The following is a 22,328-nucleotide window of genomic DNA, read 5'->3' as shown; positions in this document are numbered from 1 at the left end:
GCAGAAAATTCATTCAATAAAATTCAATACCATTCATTATAAAAGCCTTGACCAAATTAGATGTAGAAGGAATGTACCTCAATATAATAAAACCTATATGATGAAACTACAAACCATCCTATCCTGAATAGGAAAAAGCTGAAAGCATTTCCTGTAAGAGCTGGAATTACACAAGGATGTTTACTCTCACTGCTGTTATTTAAGATAGTACTGGAAGTTTTAGTTAGAGCCATTTGGCAAGAGAAAGAAACAGAATTCATACATCAGTAAAAGAGAAAGTCAAAATATCCTTGTTTCCAAAGGACATGATTCTATATAGAGAGAAACATAAAGACTCAACCAAGGGACTATTAGAGCTAATAAATGAATTTGGTTAAGTTGCATAATGCAAAATCAATACTCCCAAATCAGCAGCAGTTTATTCACCAATAATGGACTCATCGAGAAAGAAATTCATATTTTTTAAAGTATTTATTTATTTGATAGGTGGGGGGGGGATTGGAAGGCCTTTCTGCTGGTTCACTTCTCAAATACCTGCAATGGCTGTAGCTGGCCTGTGCTGGACTGAAGTGCCAGGAATTCATTTCCAGGTCTCCCATGTGAGTGTCAATTACTTGAACCATCATGACTACCTGAAAGTTCTACATTAGCGCGAAGCTAGAGTCAGCAGTCTGAGCCAGTTATCAAACCCAGGTCCTGTGATGTGGGATGTGGGCATCTTAACTGGCTTTTCAACTGTTGGGCTAAAAATCTACATTTGAGAAAGAAATTACAAGGCCAATCCCATTCACAATAGCTACAAAGGAAAAAAAAGACATTGAAATACATTTAACCAAGTGTGTGAAAAAAACCAATGAAAATTACAAAACATCAATTAAAGTAATGGAAGAATCTCCCATGTTTATGAATTAGAAGAACTAATATTGTTAAAATGTCCATATTACCCAAAGCAATTTACATATTGGGTGCAATACCCATCAAAATGCCAATGATATTCTTCATTGCTGGGTAAAACAATACTAAAATTCACATGGGATCACAAAAGATTATGCCTAGTCAAAGCAATGCATGATACCAGCATGTAAACAGATACATAGACCAATAGAACAGTTTAGAGGTCCCAGAAATTAATTTACATATCTACAGTCAACCCATCATTGATAGTGGTGCCAAAAACAAACACAGGAAAAAGGAGAACCTCTTCAATAAATGGTGATGGGAAAACTGTGTATCCACAGGCACATCTCTTACCATGTACAAATATTAATTCAAAATGGATAAAGATCTAAATGTAAGATCTGAAACTGTGAAACTACTACAAGAAAATGTACAGGCAGCAATTCAAGACATTGACACAGGTGACAATTTTTTTGGATAAGAACCCCAAAGCAAAATTAGACAAATGGAACTGTATCAAACTCAGAAGGTTTCGCACAGCAAAAGAGAAAAAGCAGAGTGAAAACACAACCAACAGAATGGGAGAAACAATTTATAAACCATGCATCTGACAAAGAATTAATATATAGAATATATAATAAACTCAAAATCTGCAACACAAAAAAGCAATAATCCAGTTATGGAATGAGCAAAGAGAGTAGACATTCAGTCTAGTAGTAAGGCACTTGTTAGTATGCCTATGTCTCACATCAGAGTACCTGGTTTCAATCCCTGGTGCTGGCTCCTGATTCCAGCTTCCTACTAATACAGACCCTGGGAGGCAGTAGAATAGCTCAAGTGGTTGAGTTTCTGCCACCCACGTGGGAGACACTGGATGGAATTCCTGGTTCCTGGCTTTGAGAGAGTTCTCTCTCTCTCCACGCACCCCCACCACCTCACAAATTAATAATAAATGAAAAAAAAAAGCATTGTTGAAGAAATGAGAAAAGGGTCTGAGTAGACATTTCACAGAAGAAGAAATAAAAATGGCCAGCAAATATGTGAAGAAATGCTCAATATCATTAGCCATCAGGGCAATGAAAATCATAACTGCAATGAGATATCATCTCACTCCAGTTAGAGTGGCAATGAAGAAGACAAACTGTCACAAATGCTGGTGAGGATTTGGAAAAAGGGAAATGCTTGTGCAATTATATTTAAGGCATATGCAACACACAATATACATACATATATACATGTATATGTGTATGTAAGTGGCTAAGGGAAAATAAACCCATCTATAAATTGAAAAGTTAATTTAAAATATTCAGATATTATGAAAGTTAGTACCACCATTATGGTGAACAGTATGGGAGGGTCCAAAACACTAAAAATACTTGTACCATGTGATCTAGCTACACCACTTCTGAGTGTATACCATAAGGAAATGAAATCAGCATGAGATATTTGCACTTCCATGTTCATTGCAGCACAATCCACAAAAGCAAGGCATAGTATCAATTTACATGTCTACTGATGGATGGATGAATGGGTAAAGAAAATATGAGAACTATACAGGAAGGGATATTATTCAGGAATAAAAAAAGAATGAAATCCTGTCACTGGCAGCAAGATGAATAGAATTGGTATCAGTATACTAGCTGAAATAAGCCTAACACAAAAAGACAAATGCCAGGGGCCAGCTATGGGGTAGAAGGTTAAGCCTCTGCCTGTAGTGCCAGCATCCCATATGGGTGCCTGCTCAAGTCTCAGCCGTTCCACTTCAGATCCATCTCCCTATTAATGCACCTGAGAAAGCAGTGGAAGATGGCTCAGGTGCTTGGGCCCCTGCGCCCATGTGGGAGACACAGAAGAAGGTCCTGGCTCCTGGCTCCTGGCTTTGCCCTGGCCTACCTCTAGCCACTGCAGCCATTTGGGGAGTGAACTAGCAGATGGGAGATCTCTCTCTCTCTCTCTCTCTCTCTCTCTCTCTCTCTGTTTTTCTGCCTCTCAAATAAGATAAATTTTTTTAAAAGATAAATACTGTATATGCTTTCTAAGATGTGGAAGTTAAGAAAGAATTGCAGCTCTGAATTTATAATAGTGATTATTAGAGATTGGGGAGTGTGGTTGGGGTGGGATTAGAGGGAGATTAGATAGTGTGTACCCAAACCATATGGAGATAATAAGTTCTAGTGTTCCATAGCATAGGGAAGTGATTACAGTTCACATTGTTGTATTCTATTCTGTATAAAGAACAGGAAGAGAGGAGCTCATATGCTCCAAACACAAAGAAACGATAAGGAAATGGGAAAATGAATCGTCTGCTGATATCGCTTTATGCTGGGTATGTGTGTTGAAATATTTCAAGTGCGCCAATCAATAACTTTTTACAATAAAATAGTTAGGAAAATAGAGGAACCAATAGCCTAGACTCCACAAGTCTTGTCAAATTGAAAATGATCAGGTGGGTTAAGTCACTGCCTACAAATGCCAGCATCCTATATGAGTGCTGGTTTGACACCCGCTGTTCCACTTCTGATCTAGCTCATTTCCATGTGGCAAAGTGGCAGAAGATAGCCCAACTGCTGGCTTAGGCCTGCTCCAGCTCCAGCCATGCAGCTGTTTGGGGAGTGAACCAGTGGAAAGATTGCACTCGCTCTGTTTTTCTCTCTCTCTCTCACTCTTTCTCTCTCTCTCTCTTTCTCCCTTCCTCCCTCCCTCCCTCCTTCTAAGACTGCTTTCCAAATAAATAAATAAACCTTTTTACACAATTGAGAAGGATATGATTAATGAAGGGTTAAATTTCTTTCCTACTTGTTATAGAGCTCTCTTCCTCAAATTCCTTTCTTTTCTAAAGCTCTGCTTTGGAAGTGTTATGCCTCTCAAGTGAGAAATTCGGAGAAGTTTGAGCAGAGGGATTTGGAGATTATTTCCTAGCCTTGTAAAAGCCACTTTAACCTAATATAAAAGATGATTGATGCGGTCTGGTGTACATAGTTACTTGAAGGAACATTTATCTCAGGATTGATTAAAAGAGGCACGTGCACCAAAATTGTTCTTTTTGAAAAGGTTTGCATTCAAAATAGAGAAAGTTTCCCAAGTAATATCAATTCTTTTATGTATTACTTCCAGTGTTTTATTTATTTATTTTTTATTTTTGAGAGACTTGTTTCTATGTCTTCTGTTAGTAACACTAAACAGGAAAGATATTTCTTCTGTTTGCTTCTTTCTCTATCAGGTTATGTTTTTTTCACCTTATCAGGGGTTATTCATTCAGTCATTTCATAAATATTTTAAGGCATCAATTATATGCAAGACATGTGGATATATATGTTCAAATAAGGGGAAATGAACCCACAGATACATACAAAGGTAAAATTTGAAATATTCAAGTGTTGCGCAAGAATGTAGTCTTCTGGGCTTATTTTGGCAAGTTACTATGATTTATTGGCAGAGAGCTTTGTCCTTGGTGAAATAGCTGAAATATCATCTGCATTGGTCCATGTTGGACTCTATATTTTATACTCAGCTCTCCTGTCTATAACTAGATCACCAGTTCCTTTCATACAAACCTATAGTCTTTATTTTCACTGAATTTTATTCCCTACCTAGCACAAATTTTTCCTTGTAATGAATCTTATAAAAGGTCTCATAGACCTCAGAAAACTAATGTTAACACCCAAGCCCAGATCAAAATATGCAATGTTTTGAGTTCTTATCATTATTTGGTTTCACAGCTTTCTCCTATGTTAGAGACTTTATGATTGTTTTTCCTTCCAATTTCCAAATAAGACTATAAATTTATAAAATTAATTACTTAAAGGACTTTGCTTTCAGTGTTTTAAAATAATTTTGTGATCTCTTCAGACAATTATATTTATCCTAATAATACTATGAGTGTGTTAGTTCTGCTAGATTACTGAAAAGTTGAATCTCAGTTCCTTTGAATATTGAATTTTTCTTTTAAATACACTGAGGATCACATTATGTATGTTTTAGAATTTAAATAATTGCTTTCTTTAATCTTAGGTAATAAGTAGTGCCTTTATACATAAAATAAAACACTGCTTTCAATGTTCTTTTGCTATTAGGTGATTTGGGCCCTTGGGATCTGCTCATTTGCCTGTCTTCTAGGGAAGCAGAAGAAAACCCTTGCATATCCAAGGAGGACATGTGCCGGCTAGGTACTCATCAAAAGGTAAAGTGTGCACGGATTTGATCAACTCTGTGGATATTAGCACTGGTATCTCTTGATCTATCATGCTTTTTAAAAAGTCTTGAAAAAGTAGAACCCTTATATATTAAGAGAAATTTCCAACTGGCCATGCATTATATACTTTATCTTAAAGCTGTAACCATTTTTTTTATTTGATAGCATCTCCTTCAACTTCAGCTGCTCCTACTTTGGTGTTTTACTAGGTAGGATACAATATCTATCTATCTATCTATCATTTTAAAAGTAGATAGATAGATAGATAGATAGATGCTAAAGTAAAAGAGACAGAGTGAGAAGGAGAGAAACAGATGGACAGATAATGCTGTCATCACTGACATAGTAAAACTAAATACTGATTCACTCCCCAGGTGTCTGCAAATACTAGGGCTAGGCTCAACCACAGCCAGGAATCTGGAACTCATTGCAAGTCACCCACGTGGGTGGCAGGGTTGAGCCATCACCTGCTGCTTCCCCGAGTGCACATTAGTGGGCAGCTGGAATTAGAAGCAGAGTCAGGACTCAAACCCAGACACTCCAATGCAGAGTATGGACAACTCAATCCATGTCTTTTTTTTTTTTTTTTTGACAGGCAGAGTGGACAGTGAGAGAGAGAGAGAGAGAGAGAGAAAGGTCTTCCTTTTCCGTTGGTTCACCCCTCAATGGCCGCTGTGGCCAGTGCACTGTGGTGATCTGAAGCCAGGAGCCAGGTGCTTCTCCTGGTCTCCCATGCGGGTGCAGGGCCCGAGGACTTGGGCCATCTTCCACTGCACTCCCAGGCCACAGCAGAGAGCTGGACTGGAAGAGGAGCAACTGGGACAGAATCCGGCATCCCGACCGGGACTAGAACCCGGGGTGCTGGCGCCACAGGTGGAGGATTAGCCTATTGAGCCGCGGCCAAATCCATGTCTTATCCACTAGGCCAAATGCTAGTTCCTAAATTTTTTTTCTTGTTATTATTCTCTAAACAATGTAGGGCAACAGCCATTTATATAGCACTTACATTGTATTAGGTATTGACTGTAAACAATCTAGACTCAAGTTAATGTATATGAGAGAATTGTGTAGGTTACATGCATGCCATATTATATGAGGGAATTGAGCTCTTGTGGATTTTGGTGTCTGCAGGGCTCCTTGAGCCAATGTGTCATGGATACTGCAGGGTGACTGATGATGATGGAGAAAGTGAGAAATGGGTGTGGGTCAAATCAGTGAAAGAGGAAATTATAAAGTACACTGTCAGTTGTATTGGGAATTATTTTTAACTTTTGTTTGAATGTAGTTTTAGACTTGCAGAAAAATTAACACAAATAGATCAAAGATTTCCCATATACTCTTCACTGAGCTGATTCTAATGTTAGCAATTTACATGACCATGGTACATTTATCAAAACTAAGATGTTAGCACTGATACAAACATTAACTAAATCACAAACATTATGCCAATTTCATCATTTTTAAAACTTAGCCTTTTTTCTCTTCCAGGGTCCTATGTAGTACCCTTGTCACATTTAGGTTTTGTGTCTTTTCAGTGTCCAATCTCTGGCAGTTCCTCCATCCTTCCTTTTTTTGTCATGACCTTGGTGTTTTTAAAGAATGTTAGTCAAGTATTGTGTTGAATGACTCTCAATTTGTATTGATCTGATGCTATCTTATAAGGTTGTGGGTTTTCAGAAAGAACACCACAGAAGTGGAATGCCCTTCTCATTGTGCAGTATCAGGGGTCCATGATGTCCACCTGTCTTATTTCTGGTGAGATTCACCTCTCACCAGGGTAAAGCGATGCTGCTGGGTTTCTCCTCTGTAGAGTCAGTCTTTCCCCTATTGTAGTTAATAAATACCGTGAGAGGTGATGCTTTGACACTAACCAAATATCCTACTCACACTCAAACTTATGCCATTAATTTTAATATCCAGGGATGTGTCCTGCCCACAAGAATTGCTATTCTGGTGTGCAAAGGGTGATTTTCTATTTATCTGAGTTATTCTGTAAATATTAATTGGAATTCTGTCAGGAAGAGTTATTTCAATAAATGCAGCAAGTCTGAGTTTCTTTTCTTTAACAAATAAAAGTCTTACTTCTTTTAGGGTTAACTTTACACTAAATTTGCACCAAAACTGTTCATCTTGATGGAGGCCACTGAAAACCTAGGAGGCTTTCCTAGCACCATGTCTCAGTAATTTATTTTTTGCTGTATCAACCCTTTCATTCATTTAATTTATTCATTTACCTCGTCATTCTTTCTACAGTTACTTAGTAAACATCTGTGTGAAGCTCCGTTTTAGGCCCTGAGAATATAGCAATTGATAATACAGACAAAAATTCATTCTCTTAGACTAGAGCTTAGACACTTCTGGGGAGATAAAAGTGCAAATATAGACTAATAGATGGAAAAAAGAACTAAGGAACAAATAGAGCAAGGAGAGAAAATTTTAGAGGATTGGGTTTTATATGAGATTAATGGAGATGGCTTTCCACCAAGAAGATGGCATCTGAGCAAAGCCTGGAAGACAGGGAGCTCTTCTTGCTGGTGCCTGATATAAAGTGGCAATGGCTGTGATAGGGTGCTGGCATCCTGGTGCAGTGGATGGAGCTGCCGCCTGCAATGAGCATATGAGCACAAGTCCCAGTCTGCTCCACTGCCAATCCAGCTTTCTGTTAATAAACCTGGAAAAACAGCAAAAGATGGCCCAAGTGCTTGGGCTTCTGCCACCTGTGTGGGAGACCAGGATAGTGTTCTGGCTCCAGGCTTCAACCTTGCTTAGCCCCTGCTGTTGTGGCCATTTGTGGGGAGAGAAACAGCAGATGGAGGATCTCTCTGATTCTGTCTCTCCACCTCTCTCTGTAACTTTGTCTTCTTCCAAGCTAATAAATATAAAGACTCCAAGCTAATAAATAAAGCAAGCAATATATGCAAACCATGACACTCTGATCTCAAAAGTCTATTTTTTCTATCATATCAATAGAACCTGATAAATATACATGTTTAGGCATTCAGCATAAAACCTTACCTAGTGACCATTCTTAAAGAATACACAAATTCCCCATGATGCAGGTATATAACTATCACTTCAGAGAGTGAAAAATTTGAAGCTTCATGAACCATGACTTATTTATGTAAACAACATAGATATTCAACACAGGAGTTGATTCCAATTTGTTGTGGGGTGTTATATGACTGTTAATGACAGTGGGATGAACAAAGAAAGGACACTGCTCAAGTTAGGATTACTAATCACATTAGAGCTTAGTAATTATACTGCATAATGAAAATCATCATAAGGTCTGTTAAGGAAAGTGAATGGCTAAGTCTCTCTAATCTGTAGGATAATAGCATGAATTCATAACCATATTGGTCTACATGATGCAGAGACAGATAATGCTAAGTTTATAGCTGGGCTGTATTTCACCTCACACAGACAGGCACTAGCGTTTCCAAAGCAGAAGGGATCATTTCTAGCATTAAATGCTTGTAGCATGAGCAGTCCCTAAAACTGGGATTCCGGTTTTGGTATTTGGAGCACTGAGAACTAACTGAGGTGATGCTTATTTCAAAGAGGTGAAGGCATTTTCAGGAGCATTTGATGGGTGATTGTGTGTAAGAAACATGGGAGAAAGACAACTTTCTCTGGTTAGCTTGTTCTCTGAATTTCTAGATAATTCTTTTGGTTGTGGATGCCGAACAGCTTTGGGAGGAAGGTATGACTGTCTATACAGACAAAATGAGAAAAAGAGCAGGTAAGATACAGAGTTGTGTGTGTTCTCTCTCAATGATCATGAGTGATCACAACAAATTTTTCATGCACCCAGATACATTCTCATGCTTTATAAATAGCTCAAATTTAAATGTCTACTCTCCTTAATGAATTAATGATATTTCTGTAGATTTACTTTTTATTTTCAAAAATATCTATTAATAGTATTATATTTTACTATTAATGAATTATTCCTCAAAAGAAGAATAATTTTACTTTTTCTTTTTTTTTCTTTTTTTATTTTTATTTTTGACAGGCAGAGTGGACAGTGTGAGAGAGAGACGGAAAGAAAAGTCTTCCTTTGCCATTGGTTCACCCTCCAATGGCCGCTGCGGCTGGTGCGCTGCGGCCGGCGCATCGCGCTGATCCGAAGCCAGGAGCCAGGTGCTACTCCTGGTTTCCCATGCGGGTGCAGGGCCCAAGCACTTGGGCCATCCTCCACTGCCTTCCCGGGCCATAGCAGAGAGCTGGCCTGGAAGAGGGGCAACCGGGACAGAATCCGGTGCCCCGATTGGGACTAGAACCCGGTGTGCCGGCGCCGCTAGGTGGAGGATTAGCCTGTTGAGCCACAGCGCCGGCTAATTTTACTTTTTCTTATAGGTAATAGAAACAATTTAGATACAGAGTATCACAAATTAAGATTGTAGAAGATGTGTTGGGACTGAAATATTTTGAAATGCATATTCCTTTCCACCCAATTTGATCTCTTAGAAATATCCCAGGATTTGAATATAACTTTAATTTTATATATGCATTCCATTTCTTTCAAAATGATTTTATGCTAAGGAAACTACAGTCTATATATAAATACACACACACACACATATATAAATATATAAAGCGTTCAAACCTAAGACAAGATTCAAATGTATATTAAATTTTTTGGTTAATAATTATATGTCAGTGTGGGTTCATCAAGTATATAACAAATGTACCACTCTGATGGAGTTTGGTAATGTGAGGACAGGGGGACATGGGAAGTCTCTCTACCTTATGCTTAGTTTTGCAATGAGTCTAAAACTGTTGTGAAAATAAAGTATGTTAAAAATAATTAACAATCCTAAGCTAGAAAAGTTCACCATATAAGTTCACCATGTAAGAGTCAGCTAATCCTACTTAAAACTCCTTTGATGGTGTTTTGATGGTGCAAATTTTATATGTTTTATGGTACACATAAAATAAAAGTTCTAGGATCTAGGAAAGTGCTATTAGGTTTAACAATTAGAAAGTTAAAATCTGTGTAATATAGTTGATGTACAACAACTGTATGACCTGTGACCCTAAATACTTTTACTTTGTGCTGAGTTACTCAGTTTAACTGCTTAGTTTGGTGCTCAGTTCTAGAGTATAACAGAGAGATGTTTTGGTATTATGTGTCACCGTGGTTACGTTATCTCTAACTCTATGAATGCTGAAGAGACACATGGGAAGAAACAGCAAGGGGAGAGGTCAGAAGGTGAGGGATAGGAAAACGGAAGGTGAATGAGTTACAACAGCGGCTTCCATGGATTTGGTACTGAGTTTGTGTTTTTGGTTTTTTTTTAAGATTTTATTTATTTATTTGAGAGGTAGAGTTATAGAAAGGGAGAGGGAGAGACAGAGAGAAAGGTCTTCCATCCATGGGTTCACTCCCTAAATGGCTGCAACAGCTGGAGCTGAGCCCATCCAAAGCCAGGAGCCAGGAGCTTCTTCTGGCTCCCAAGCGGGTGCAGGGACCCAGGCACTTGGGCCATCTTGTACTGCTTTCCCAGGCCATAACAGAGAGCTGGATCTGAAGAGGAGCAGCTGGCACTTGAATCAGTGCCCATATGGAATGCCAGTGCTACAGGCAGAGGATTAACCTAAGGCACCACAGTGCTGGCCCCTCTAAGCTTGTTTTTTAAGACTAATGTATTTATTTAAAAGTCAGAGAGAAGGAGAGAAGGTTGGGGAGAGAGTGAGGGAGAGCTGGAGTATGGAAGAGAGAGAGAAAGAGAGAGGTGTCTCCACTGTTTCAGTCCTCAAATGGCTTCAACACCTAGGATCCAAGAACTCCATCTGGGTCTTCCAAGTGAGTGGCAGGAACTCAAGGACTTGGGCCATCATCTGCTGCTTCCCAAGTGCATGATCAAGGATGCTGGATCAGAAATGGAATAGCAGGAACTGGAACTGGCATTTGGATATGAGATGTGGGTTTCCCAAGGGGTGACTTAACCCACAATACCATAATGCCCATCCTGGCTCTGAGTGACTGAATCAAGTGTTTTGTTAATCCTGAGTCAGTTCATCTTTCTGACCCAATGTTTTGCATGAAAAGTCATCGCTTTGATGTTACACAGCAACCTACTTTGCTCTGTGAAATCTGTGCACACTACACTCTGTTTTTGTAACATCCACATAAATTCTTCTGGCTCACTCGTTCAGTTGTTTTTTTTTTTTTTTTTTTCCTGACAGGCAGAGTGGACAGTGAGAGAGAGAGACAAGAGAGAAAGGTGTCTTCCTTTGCCATTGGTTCACCCTCCGATGGCCGCCGGCTGGCGTGCTGTGGCCAGCACATTGCGCTGATACAAAGCCTGGAGCCAGGTGCTTCTCCTGGTCTCCCATGGGGTGCAGGGCCCAAGCACTTGGGCCATCCTCCACTGCACTCCCTGGCCACAGCAGAGAGCTGGCCTGGAAGAGGGGCAACCGGGATAGAATCCAGTGCCCCAACCGGGACTAGAACCCGGTGTGCCGGCACCGCAGGCGGAGGATTAGCCTAGTGAGCTGCAGCACCGGCCTCGTTCAGTTCTTATTGACCACTTTTCCAGAACTCTTCTTGCTTCCAGTTAGATTAGGATTGAACCCCATAGCCCAGGCTCACCAAGCAGTCACAGTGGCAACCCATCTGCTCTGAACACTCTTAAGGTTAGAAATGGACCTGAGACAGTTCTCAGCTTTTAGTGCTACTTGCCCAGGGCTGCTTCTCTTTCCCAGAATCTATTAAAGATTCTATTAAGTCACTAACAAGTGAGTAATTTGCCGAAGGTGGTGAAAATAGCTCAATTATATTGACTTTTGAAGCTATTCGCAATCTAATTTAAAAAGGTACTTTGTGTGTTAACTTAAAAAAATAAACAAGTCTTCATTACGGATTTTGTATGATTTTGCAGTGCTCTGTGCCTTTTGTTCTAGTCCTTCCTAAAAATTCTGAATTGAAGAGTTGGGCGCTTTAAGATATCCCTTTGTCTTAGTCCATTTGAGTGACTATAACAAAATACCTGAGGCTGGGTGATTTATAAGCTGCAGAAATTTATTCCTCATAGGGAATTCAAACGCTAAAGTGCCACCAAATTTGCTGCCAGCTGAAGGGTGCGCTCTGCTTCCCAGAGGATGCATGGTGGAAAGGAGAAAGGCTGGAGGGTCAGGCAACTCTCTGAATCCTCTCTTTGTTATGTTTATGATTATGATTATAATTATAATCTATTAAGCTTTTTAAGCATTTATTTATTTATTTGAAAGGCAGAGATAACAGAGAGAGAGGGAGGTACAGAGAGAGACAGAGAGACAGAGAGAGGGATATCTTCCATCTGCTGGTTCACTCTCTAAATAAATGCAATGTTTGGGGCTATGCCACGTGGAAGCCAGGATCCTAGAGCTTCTTCTGGGTCTTCCATGTGGGTGCAGGGATCCAACCCCTTGGCCTACCTCTGCTGCTTTGGATTGGAAGTGGAGCAGGAGAGTTTCAAACCAATGCCCACATGGGATGCTGGAGTCCCAGGTGGCAGCCTTATCTGCTATGTCACTACATCAGCCTTGACTGTGATTATTTTAACATGTACATACTTAGATTTATTTGAGAGACAGATAGAAAGAGCTTCCATCTGTTGGTCCACTCTCCAAATGCCTACCACAGCCAATGCAGGACCAGGGCCAAAGCTGAGTGTGAGAACTCAATCTAGGTCTGCTGCATGGAGGACAGGAACACCATCACTTTAGCTCTGGCCAGTCACTCTCAGTGTCCACAGCAGCAGGAAGCAGGAGGCAGGGCTGAGCACTGAACCCAGGTATTCTGATGTGGGACTTGGGGCTCCCCAACTGATGTCTTAACTGCTAGACTAAGGCCCCACCTCAGAAGCTTCTTAACTAATCACCTTCTAAAGGCCCAACTCTTGCTACTGTCACACTGGAGATCGATTTGGGTTCACATTCAGATTCCCTTCTTTTCCTAAATTTAGTGCCTGAATTTTGAATTTGAAAAAACGTAGACAACCCTAAGATCAAAATTATAGCCCTTTCTCAGTTCCCAGTGCAAAAGAATGTTAAGTGACGGGCCGCCACTGTGGACTGAGCCTCCGTTTGTGGCACTGGCATTCCATATGGGCTCCGGTTCATGTCTGGGCTGCTTCTCTTCCAATCCAGCTGTCAGCTAAGGCCTGAGAGAGCAGTGGAAGATGGCCCAAGTGCTTGGGCCCTTGCATCCACCTGGGGGACCTAGAAGAAGCTCCTGGCTCCTGGCTCCTGGCTCCTGGCTCCTGGCTTTGGATCTGCCCAGCTCTGGCCATTGCAACCATTTAAAGAGTGAGCCAGTGGATGGAAGACCTTTCTCTCTTTTTCTCTTCTCTCTGTCTGTAACTCCTCCTCTCAAATAAATACATGTCATTTTTTTTTTTAAATAATGTTAAGTGACTTAGACTTGTATATATTGGGGACATTAATAATCATCAACATTTAGGAATGTTGTTATTAAGAGAAGATAAAAATTAAAGTTATTTGTGCCATTTTCTTATAAACTAAAATATGCTTGAATTTAAAATAACATTTATAAATCATTCAAAAAATGAATTTTTGTTAAAACAGATGTCCCTCTTCACTGGGTTTTGTATTTGGAAACATTAATGCCAATTAGTATGAAGTGAAAACTATGTATGAAGTTTTTTTTAAAAAATAATTTTTTTTTTATTTGAAAGAGAGTTAGAGAGAGAGGTAGAGCCAGAGAGAGAGAGAGAGAGATCTTCCATTCTGCTGGCTCACTCTCCAAATGACTGCAAAGGCCAGAGCTGAGCTGATCTGAAGCCAGGATCCAGGAGCTTCCTCCAGGTCTCCCACGTGGGTGCAGGTGCCCAAGGACTTGGGCCATCTTCCACTGCTTTTCCAGGCCACAGCAGAGAGCTGGATTGGAAGAAGAGCACCTGGGACTCAAACCAGCACCCATATGGGATGCCAATGCTGCAGGCTGGGGATTTAACTCATTGCGCCACAGTGCCAGCCCTTATGTATGAAATTTTAAAACATATTTAACACCGAATTATCATTAAATATCTATGTGATACAAAGCACTGAGAGCTCTTGGAGTTTTGGGGAGTGTTGGTGCAATTTTTGCTAAGCAAACTTAAACTATCAAATTACTTGTATTATCATGTTTGTCAATTATCCCTTTATAGCTAGCAAATATCACAGCTTTGAAATATAAAAAGATTTTTGAAAGTATTCTTAAATATTTAAAGAAGTCTAAGGGTTAGTTTTTATTTTATGCTGTCAAATAAGCCTCTTTAAAACTCTGGGTGTGAACCTTGACTTGCAGAGGTTTGAGGCAGTGTGTGGAAAGTATGGACAAAGCTTCCCATTAATATGCTCTGTTATTTTGTGTGTGTTATTTTCTTCGCCTTAGCATTTATGAATGGTTGACTGACTAGAATCTTCTTCATTTCTTTCAGGTAAACATAATACCAGAAATACAGCATCAGCTTTGCAGGAAGGAAGGATTATGTCAAATAATTAGAAGATTTCCAGGTAATCTTTAATTTACTCCCTTATGCATAAACATGTGAGATGTGCAGGCTTCCCTACCAGACACTAGCTACTAAGCCTCAGCTCAGTGTCTTCTGTTCCTTGGTCTATCAATTCTGCTATTATTCATCTTCCATAGTCCACAAAGCCTGCCAACGGTAAGACGTGGATAATAAGGAATGCAAGTGTAAGATTGATATTTTCATTTAGTTTTGTCTTCTGATTTGCTAGATGAGTATTTCTTTTAGTCCTTTCTGTTTGTATTTAAAATGATAGCTGCTTTATTGAAAAGTAATCAATCTAGTGATTCTAACTTCAATCTTGAAGTTTTTTAAAAATATATTTCTTCACAATTAATTTATTTTGATTCTAAAAGCATTGTCCTTTTTAGAATCCTATCAATGTGTCTGGGTATTTAAGACAGGATACTGAATGGAAAAGTTCTGTGTCTTGATTATATTAGGAATTTGGGACAAAAATTACCATGTCCAGATTCTTCACAGATTCCAAGAGTAGAAAAAAAATCAGCAAGTGTATGAACCCTTGTGGGTGAACAGAGCCATTGTAGGTGAAATGATAGCCTATTTTGAAACCCATCAGTAAAAGGTTCTCCAAATTCCTTGTTTAAAACTCCATTAATGGTTAGTAGTTTGTGCCCCTAGAAAGGGTTTCACTACATATTTAGATTTTGGATATAAGTAGCTTTATTTATTTTTTGATTAACTTTGTGTCCTGATGTAATCAGACAACAAATGATACGTCGTAACCCAGAAGGTTTCTGCTTCTACACCAAACATGAATCATGTTGGTGTGGGCCACTGGAGAGACTGTAGTTTTCTATTGTTACCCACCAGGAATTAAAATAAAGATGAATCAGGAATTCAACCTTCCACTTAAGATATATGTCTAAAATCAATATCTGGATGAATTTTGTTCTGTTTTGCATGATAATAAATGTCTGTATGAATGTGTATTGTTTTGTATGACAGTGAGTTGAGCCCTTAATCCCTTAATCTTTTGTGGTTTTTTTTTATTAACTCTAGCTGAAAGCTTTTTAAAATTTTTTTTTGTGACAAGCAAGTAAAAATAATTATTTTCATTAATAGAATATTGATAACTATTCAGAAATTCTTTAGTTAAGGCAATCTAAGAAATATTATTTACACTTTAAACAAAACCTAGACTTTTTTTTTTGAAGATTTATTTTATTTATTTGAAAGAGTTACAGAGAGAGGTAGAGCCAGAGAGAGAGAGAGAGAGAGAGGTCTTCTATCTGCTGGTTCACTCCCCAAATGACTGATCTGAAGCCAGGAGCCAGGAGCTTCTTCTAGGTCTCCCACACAGGCACAGGGGCCCAAGGACTTGGGTCATTTTGGGTCATCTACTGCTTTCCCAGGCCATAGCAGAGAGCTGGATAGAAAGTGGAGCAGCCGGTACTTGAACTGACGCCCATATGGGATGCTGGCACTGCAGTCTGCGGCTGTAATCTGCAGGCCCCAACCTAGACTGTTTGTTTGTTTGTTTGTTTTTTGACAGGCAGAGTGGACAGTGAGAGAGAGAGTGAGGCGTGCCGCGGCTGGCGCACTGCGCTGATCCGAAGGCAAGAGCCAGGTGCTTCTCCTGGTCTCCCACAGGTGCAGGGCCCAAGCACTTGGGCCATCCTCCACTGCACTCCTGGGCCACAGCAGGGAGCTGGACTGGAAGAGGGGCAACTGGGATAGAATCCGGCGCCCCGACCGGGACTAGAACCCGGTGTGCCAGCGCCGCAAGGCGGAGGATTAGCCTATTGAGCTGGAGCGCCAGCCCCAACCTAGACTTTTAAAGTAAGATTTTTTGTGTTGTTATTTACATTTTAGAATAAATGATTCAAAACATTGAGTTTCTTTAGCATTGTATCCTAATTAGCAGAATGGAATCTTAGTAGTGAAAGAACTATTTCTGGTCAGAAATGGATTGCCAGATTTTAATATTCCCCAAACAATTCTTATATAAGGTTTTATTTGACATTATGCTACCATACAAGTAATAATAAAAGTAAGAAATATTTTTGATCTTCTTTCATCTTAAATGCTTTTTGTTCTCAAAAACATCCAAGTTCTGGACATATGTAGTCATTTCACCGCTCTATCTGGTGCCTTAGTTTTCTGTTTATCTCAGTGACAGCAAGAGAGTTGTACAGCAGCCTTTTAAGTGGAATCATTTCTGCTATCACGTTATCTTTCTGCTTGAAGATCCTTTATCTAGACGTATGGCTTTAAAGGAATGTGTCTGCAGCATTATTGTCTGATCTAAATTTTCTCAGCAGTTGCTTTTGTTTATTACTATTATGAGTATATAATAGAAATTCAGTATTCCAAAAACTAGAAATATTTTCCTTATTGTGAATACTTAATAGTTAACATTAGATACAGATTAGGTAGCAACCTAAATTTATGGTATTATTAAAAAGGTAAGATAGTAAAACTAAGCACAATGCTACGTAATCTAGACATTTTATTTAGAGTCAAAATGTTCTATGCCATTTTAAAGCATGTTTCATTTGGAGGTTGACAAAAAACATTTTGAGATTTTAGTCCTGCCACCAATTAGCTGTGTGACTTAAATTCTGGGGATTCTAATTGTTTCATTGAAAAAGTAGGGATAAAAATGCTCTTTACATGAGCTTAATTTTTAAAAAGTAAGTCGATTTTATATATGTGTTTATGTGTGTGTATAATTTGATTTGCAAAATGAAGCACATATTTTATACCCCAACACAATGCTCTAAAAAATGGTCATTAAGTAATCCTAGATTTGAAACATCAAACACTAAGCTCCAAATACTTAATGCTTTCCCTCTTTACATGATTGATTATCACTAAAATGCTATGATTTTGTCAGACACTGCCAAGTATCTGACATTTTTATCCTACTTCCACGGTCACAAGTCAGTCTGCCACAGTTTCAGGAGTGTTGACATGAGTTGCGTGGGTCAGAGACAATGACTTTTTTATTTATAGCAGTAAGAGTAGACAAACCACCAGCATGTGTACCAGTTCACTGAACCCTGGTTCACCTAGCCCTGGCCACCAGGTGAGTCTTCTATACTTAGTGATTTGCTTTTCAGAGAGGAAGCCTGAGCTTAGAGAGTTTAAATCTCATATGATGGGTGATGTGCATGCTTTTCTTTTGCCCCAGAGGGAGACATTATTTTTGTCATGTTGGGAAAAAATTTAAAAAAAACAACCTTCCCTCTTCTCTAGAGTAAGATACCATCTCTTGTTTTCAAGGCTATGTACTATGTAAATATCTTTGAAAAGGTAATTCAGAACAAATTGTTAGTGCCTCTGTTTGCAAAATGTGCAGACACATGAAAGATGAACAGAGAAACAGCCATTTCAGGGAAGAAGCCTTCGTAAGTTGTAGCTTGGAAACGCAGTGTATAATTCTGAGCAAGAGCTAAAATGTACTTGTGCTTCAGTTTTCTTATTCATAAAAGTGCCATATTTGGCAACGGTGAAGAATGCTGGGATTCCGTGACTGCCCTGTGCTTTTTCCCCATATCCTTGCTACCCCAGGCTGTGTCCTCAGCAGTAGACAGAGACAAAGATGCTGAGGAAGGAGGGATGATAAACTGGTGATTGCAACTGGGACCTACACGAGTGAGGCAAGACCGAGTTTTGGCCAGATGCACAGCATGTACGGCTAACACAGGCTGTTCTGTTCCACAGCCAGAGTGTACCTGACATTAGACTTGTGACTCACATTTAAGGGCACACATCCATGGAATTTTTACTGGCTAGCACAAGATTTATTTTTATCTTGCCAGTTAGTGCTTTGCCTTTTGAAAAAAAAAAAAAAAGCTTCATTGTTTTTATTTGCCTGAATTTATTGCTAATACTTTTGGTTGCTCTTTATTTTTTTAAAATATAAAAAGTGTTTCCCATATCTGAAGTAGAACAAAATAAGCATAGGAGAAGTTTTGCTTGGGTTTGTGAGTTGTTGTTTTTGTTCTTTTTTAGTGCAGTATCACCAGCCAAGACGTTCTGGTTAGGAGTGTGCCAAACTTTGGCCATAACATTTTTTTGGTAGTTTTATCTTGGCTCTGAGCACAGGCTTTTATGTGCAGCTTAGAATATACTGCATTTGTAGCATTTAGATCTGTATCCTAATTTTTAAAGAAATATATGCATACAAAAAGGAAAATAGTAGACAAATCAAACAACTTTTGCTGTACCTAAACAAGATAGGGTTTTAAAGAATTATAGATGATATTTACTGAGTAATATAAAATATATCATTAAAATATAACTTAAATACTTTAAACATTGACTAATGCTAATGACTTATCTTAGGGGACACTGATGATTGTTTTTAATAATCTGGTTTTAATATTCCAAGCAAAGTTTCAGAGAAGACCAAGGTGTGCTTGGTCTCTGTATTCTCTGATCCTGGTGCCCTTTATTTGTTAATTCTATGGACTCCTTGATACTTCTCCCATCCCAAAAGTTTCCTTTCTATGCCCAATGCTATTATATTTCTTACGCAAAACATTCTTTCCTCAAGTAAAACTCTCAACTCTTTAGTAAGACTGACTTCAAAGAGGTGATAGGAGAAAGTAAGCTGATGGAACTAATTCAGACTAAATTATACCCTCATCCCAATCATAAACCTCTTAGATGCATTTGCATTTTTATAAAAGAAGCTCACAAACCCAATTTCTAATTGGCAGAATTTCTGGAAGTGCCCTCAAACACACATTCAGTTACTCAACAAGCCACCTCTTCCTAAAGCTCACCCAATCCATTTACTTTTCTCCAGCTCCAACATGTCCTGTCTCATCCAAGTCAACCATCTTTCAAATTCTTTTCGGTTATTTTCTTGCACCTGAATAATCTAGCCCATGAGTTAGACTGTAGCCAAGGTGATCTTACCACTTGTCTTTCCTAAGTAAATAGAACAAGTTTATTAAATCTGCTCACAGAAGTCTGAAACAGTAAGATTCATGTCAGCAGATCTCTGATGCTACACCTTGGACCAGGCATATATTTTACCTACAACAGGAGGCCCACACCTACATGCCTACAGGGGCCTGATTTGTCACACAGCAAATTTCATAACAAATCCAGAAATATGAAAGCCAGATAACCTGCAGCTTATCAGTATCTGGCCTATTATCAAATGTTGATAATTTATCAAAAGTCACATGGCTCTAAGAAGAGAAAAAAGTTGAAGACAGAAAAGCACAAGACAGAGCCAGGTGGCCTCACCCAGGTATATCTCAGCATTTAGGCAATGGCAGAAACCTAAAGAAAGTTCCTTCCTGTCTCTTTTCCCCGTGATGTATGTTTACCATTAGGATTCCCCTTCACCTAAAGGCTTAGCCATTCTTCCTTCGCCTTATCATCATACTTCTCTGTACAGCTTTCTCTCAGAACATCTATTTGTTTCCCTAAACCTTTGGTAAAAATCCAGCTTCCAGTTTCTCACAAAACTGAAACTTTGTTAACTCCCGAGAACAGTGAACCTGGATTTTCTACCACAACCTCATCTCTGGAGTCGGGAGGAGGTGTCAACATCTTTCTACTACTGCATCTTAAGGTCATCTACCAGTGTTGACATCATTCATCATGCTCACTAAGGAAGTAAACCTGGGCTAACTTCTTTTTTCTGTGCTTCAAATCTGCCATCATTCTTGTCAATTTTGATTCCCACACAGACTTTTCTTTCATCATATTTGCTTCATAGATCTTTGATCTAATCAAATACATGATTCATCTCTCTTCACCTTCAGCTTCTCACTTGCATAGCCTTGCACACTAACTTGCAGCATCCAGAATTCTTGCTTAAACTCACTAATTGACCTGCTCATAATCACAACTTTTTGAACTGCTTCATTCCTTCAATGCCATTAAGTCTGAAAACTAAGCTGACATTTTTGATATTCTTAATTCTGCCATTTTCTCCAAGTCTTCCAGCCATTTTTTTAATCACAGTTGTTTTCCATCGAGCCTACATCACTTAGTCTTATACCTGAGGTACTTCCCCACAAGCACCTGCAACGTTTGTATTTTCCTCCCAAAACAAACTTTAAGCCACCAACCATAGAAATACCCTATAGTCTGACTTCTCTGCAACTACACAACAAACACAAGAGTTAAACCAAACAGTTGTGCTCTCCCTAATTTCTAGATGTCTTAACAGAACACTACTTTTGCTATTGTCAGCCTCATCACCAAGAGAACTGTCAAGTCACCCCTGAAGTAGCTTGTCTCAGTTACCCTCTACAATACTGATGGAAAACTATTACAAGAACAAAAATTCAAGAACTGTTCTCAAAACTTTCTAGGAGGAATTCCCATGCATTCCAAGGTTGTGGAACTAAATTGTGGCTCTTAATGTTGCATTCATTTCAGGATAGATAGAGATGACTCACTCCTCCAATGGTCAGGATGTATCTCAAAAGAGATATCAAAGTAATGTGTTGGTGGTTTAGATGGAGTTTGTAAATGAATGTCTCCCTAGAATGTTGTCCCACCATCAGTTGTGCTAGGCAATGTAGACACCAGGAAATTGAGCATTATTCTGTCATTTGACCATAGGTTTGAGAGAAGCCAAGTGTCAGGCTGAAGATCCATCCCTTCCAAATTGAACATTTTGCTTTTTAAAATGAAGAAAATAAGTATCTTGTATCCACTGAACCAGAGATAAATACTTGGAAAATTTTGGTGTGTGTTTTTCATACTTGAAAACTAACCTATTGTTTTCAAGTATCTTTAGAGTATCTTTAGAAAGATGTCCACCTGATTTTCCAAGGTAGATTCACATTTTTTCCTGTGTTCCTACTGGACCTTGTAAAAGCCTCTGTTAGCATGTTACAGTGAATACTCATTGTGGAAATACTTGCTTGTGTTTGTCTCACCTCAAGGACTGAAACTCCCTGAAGGTGGGACCATATTTTTTCCGAATATTCTTCTCAAGTTCCGTGCATGGTCATTATCCTTAGTATTATAGTCACTATAATTTTTGAATGAAGGACTAGAGGTAATTTTAATAGAGAGTATTAGGGTTGTGGAAAGGAACCCCTTGGCAATGCTTGGACAGATTTATCCACTTATCCATTAGGAGCTCAGCACTGAACTTGCATTATAGAGCAACAAACAGAAGCATGAGAAGTAGAAAATATTGTCTTTTCTCCAAGACACTATTACCCATTTTGAATAATAAGATATTTGGATCTAAGAAATAACTAGATGACTGTTATATGCTTACTCATAAGTAAAGTAGAAAGATGTCAATAAAATTCATTATGTAACTTCTGGATGGTTACCATTGTAGCCAAGAAATTAATCCCCTTATTAATCTCTGAAAACACAGGTTTAAGGTCTGACATTGTGGTGCAACAGATTAAACTGCCATTTGTCATTTGCAGTGTGGGTCTTCCATATTGGAGTACTGATTTGAGTCCTGGCTCCTGCCCTACTTGCCCTGCTTCTAATCCAGCTCCCTGCTAATGCACCTGGGAAGGCAGTGGAAGCTGACCCAGGTACATGAGCGCCTGTCACCCATGTCAGAGACCATGATAGACCAGACTCCTAGCTTTGGCCTGGCCCAGCCCTGGCTTTTGGAGCCATTTAAGTAGTGAATTGGCAGATGGAAGATAATCTCTTTCCCTCTGTCTGTCTGTCTCTTTCTTTCTCTGTGTGTCACTCTGCCTTTTAAATATATATATATATATATATATGTATATATATAT

The 22,328-nt window shown here is 39.1% G+C and overlaps 1 protein-coding gene across 2 annotated transcripts in view; it reads left to right on the top strand.

The window, feature by feature from the left end:
* CPED1 (cadherin like and PC-esterase domain containing 1) overlaps nt 1-22,328 on the top strand; it is a 328,108-nt gene that overhangs the window by 72,168 nt on the left and 233,612 nt on the right. For both annotated transcript variants that reach the window (XM_062206775.1, XM_062206743.1), the window contains exons 3-4: nt 4,971-5,077; nt 14,521-14,596. In XM_062206775.1, coding sequence (XP_062062759.1) covers nt 4,971-5,077; nt 14,521-14,596 — 183 coding nt within the window. The remainder of the gene's footprint in view (nt 1-4,970; nt 5,078-14,520; nt 14,597-22,328) is intronic.

The sequence above is a fragment of the Lepus europaeus genome, chromosome 1, assembly GCF_033115175.1.
Source record: "Lepus europaeus isolate LE1 chromosome 1, mLepTim1.pri, whole genome shotgun sequence".
Classification (NCBI taxonomy): domain Eukaryota; kingdom Metazoa; phylum Chordata; class Mammalia; order Lagomorpha; family Leporidae; genus Lepus; species Lepus europaeus.
Note: the sequence above shows the minus strand (reverse complement) of the source record. Positions and strands in the feature narration are given on the sequence as shown.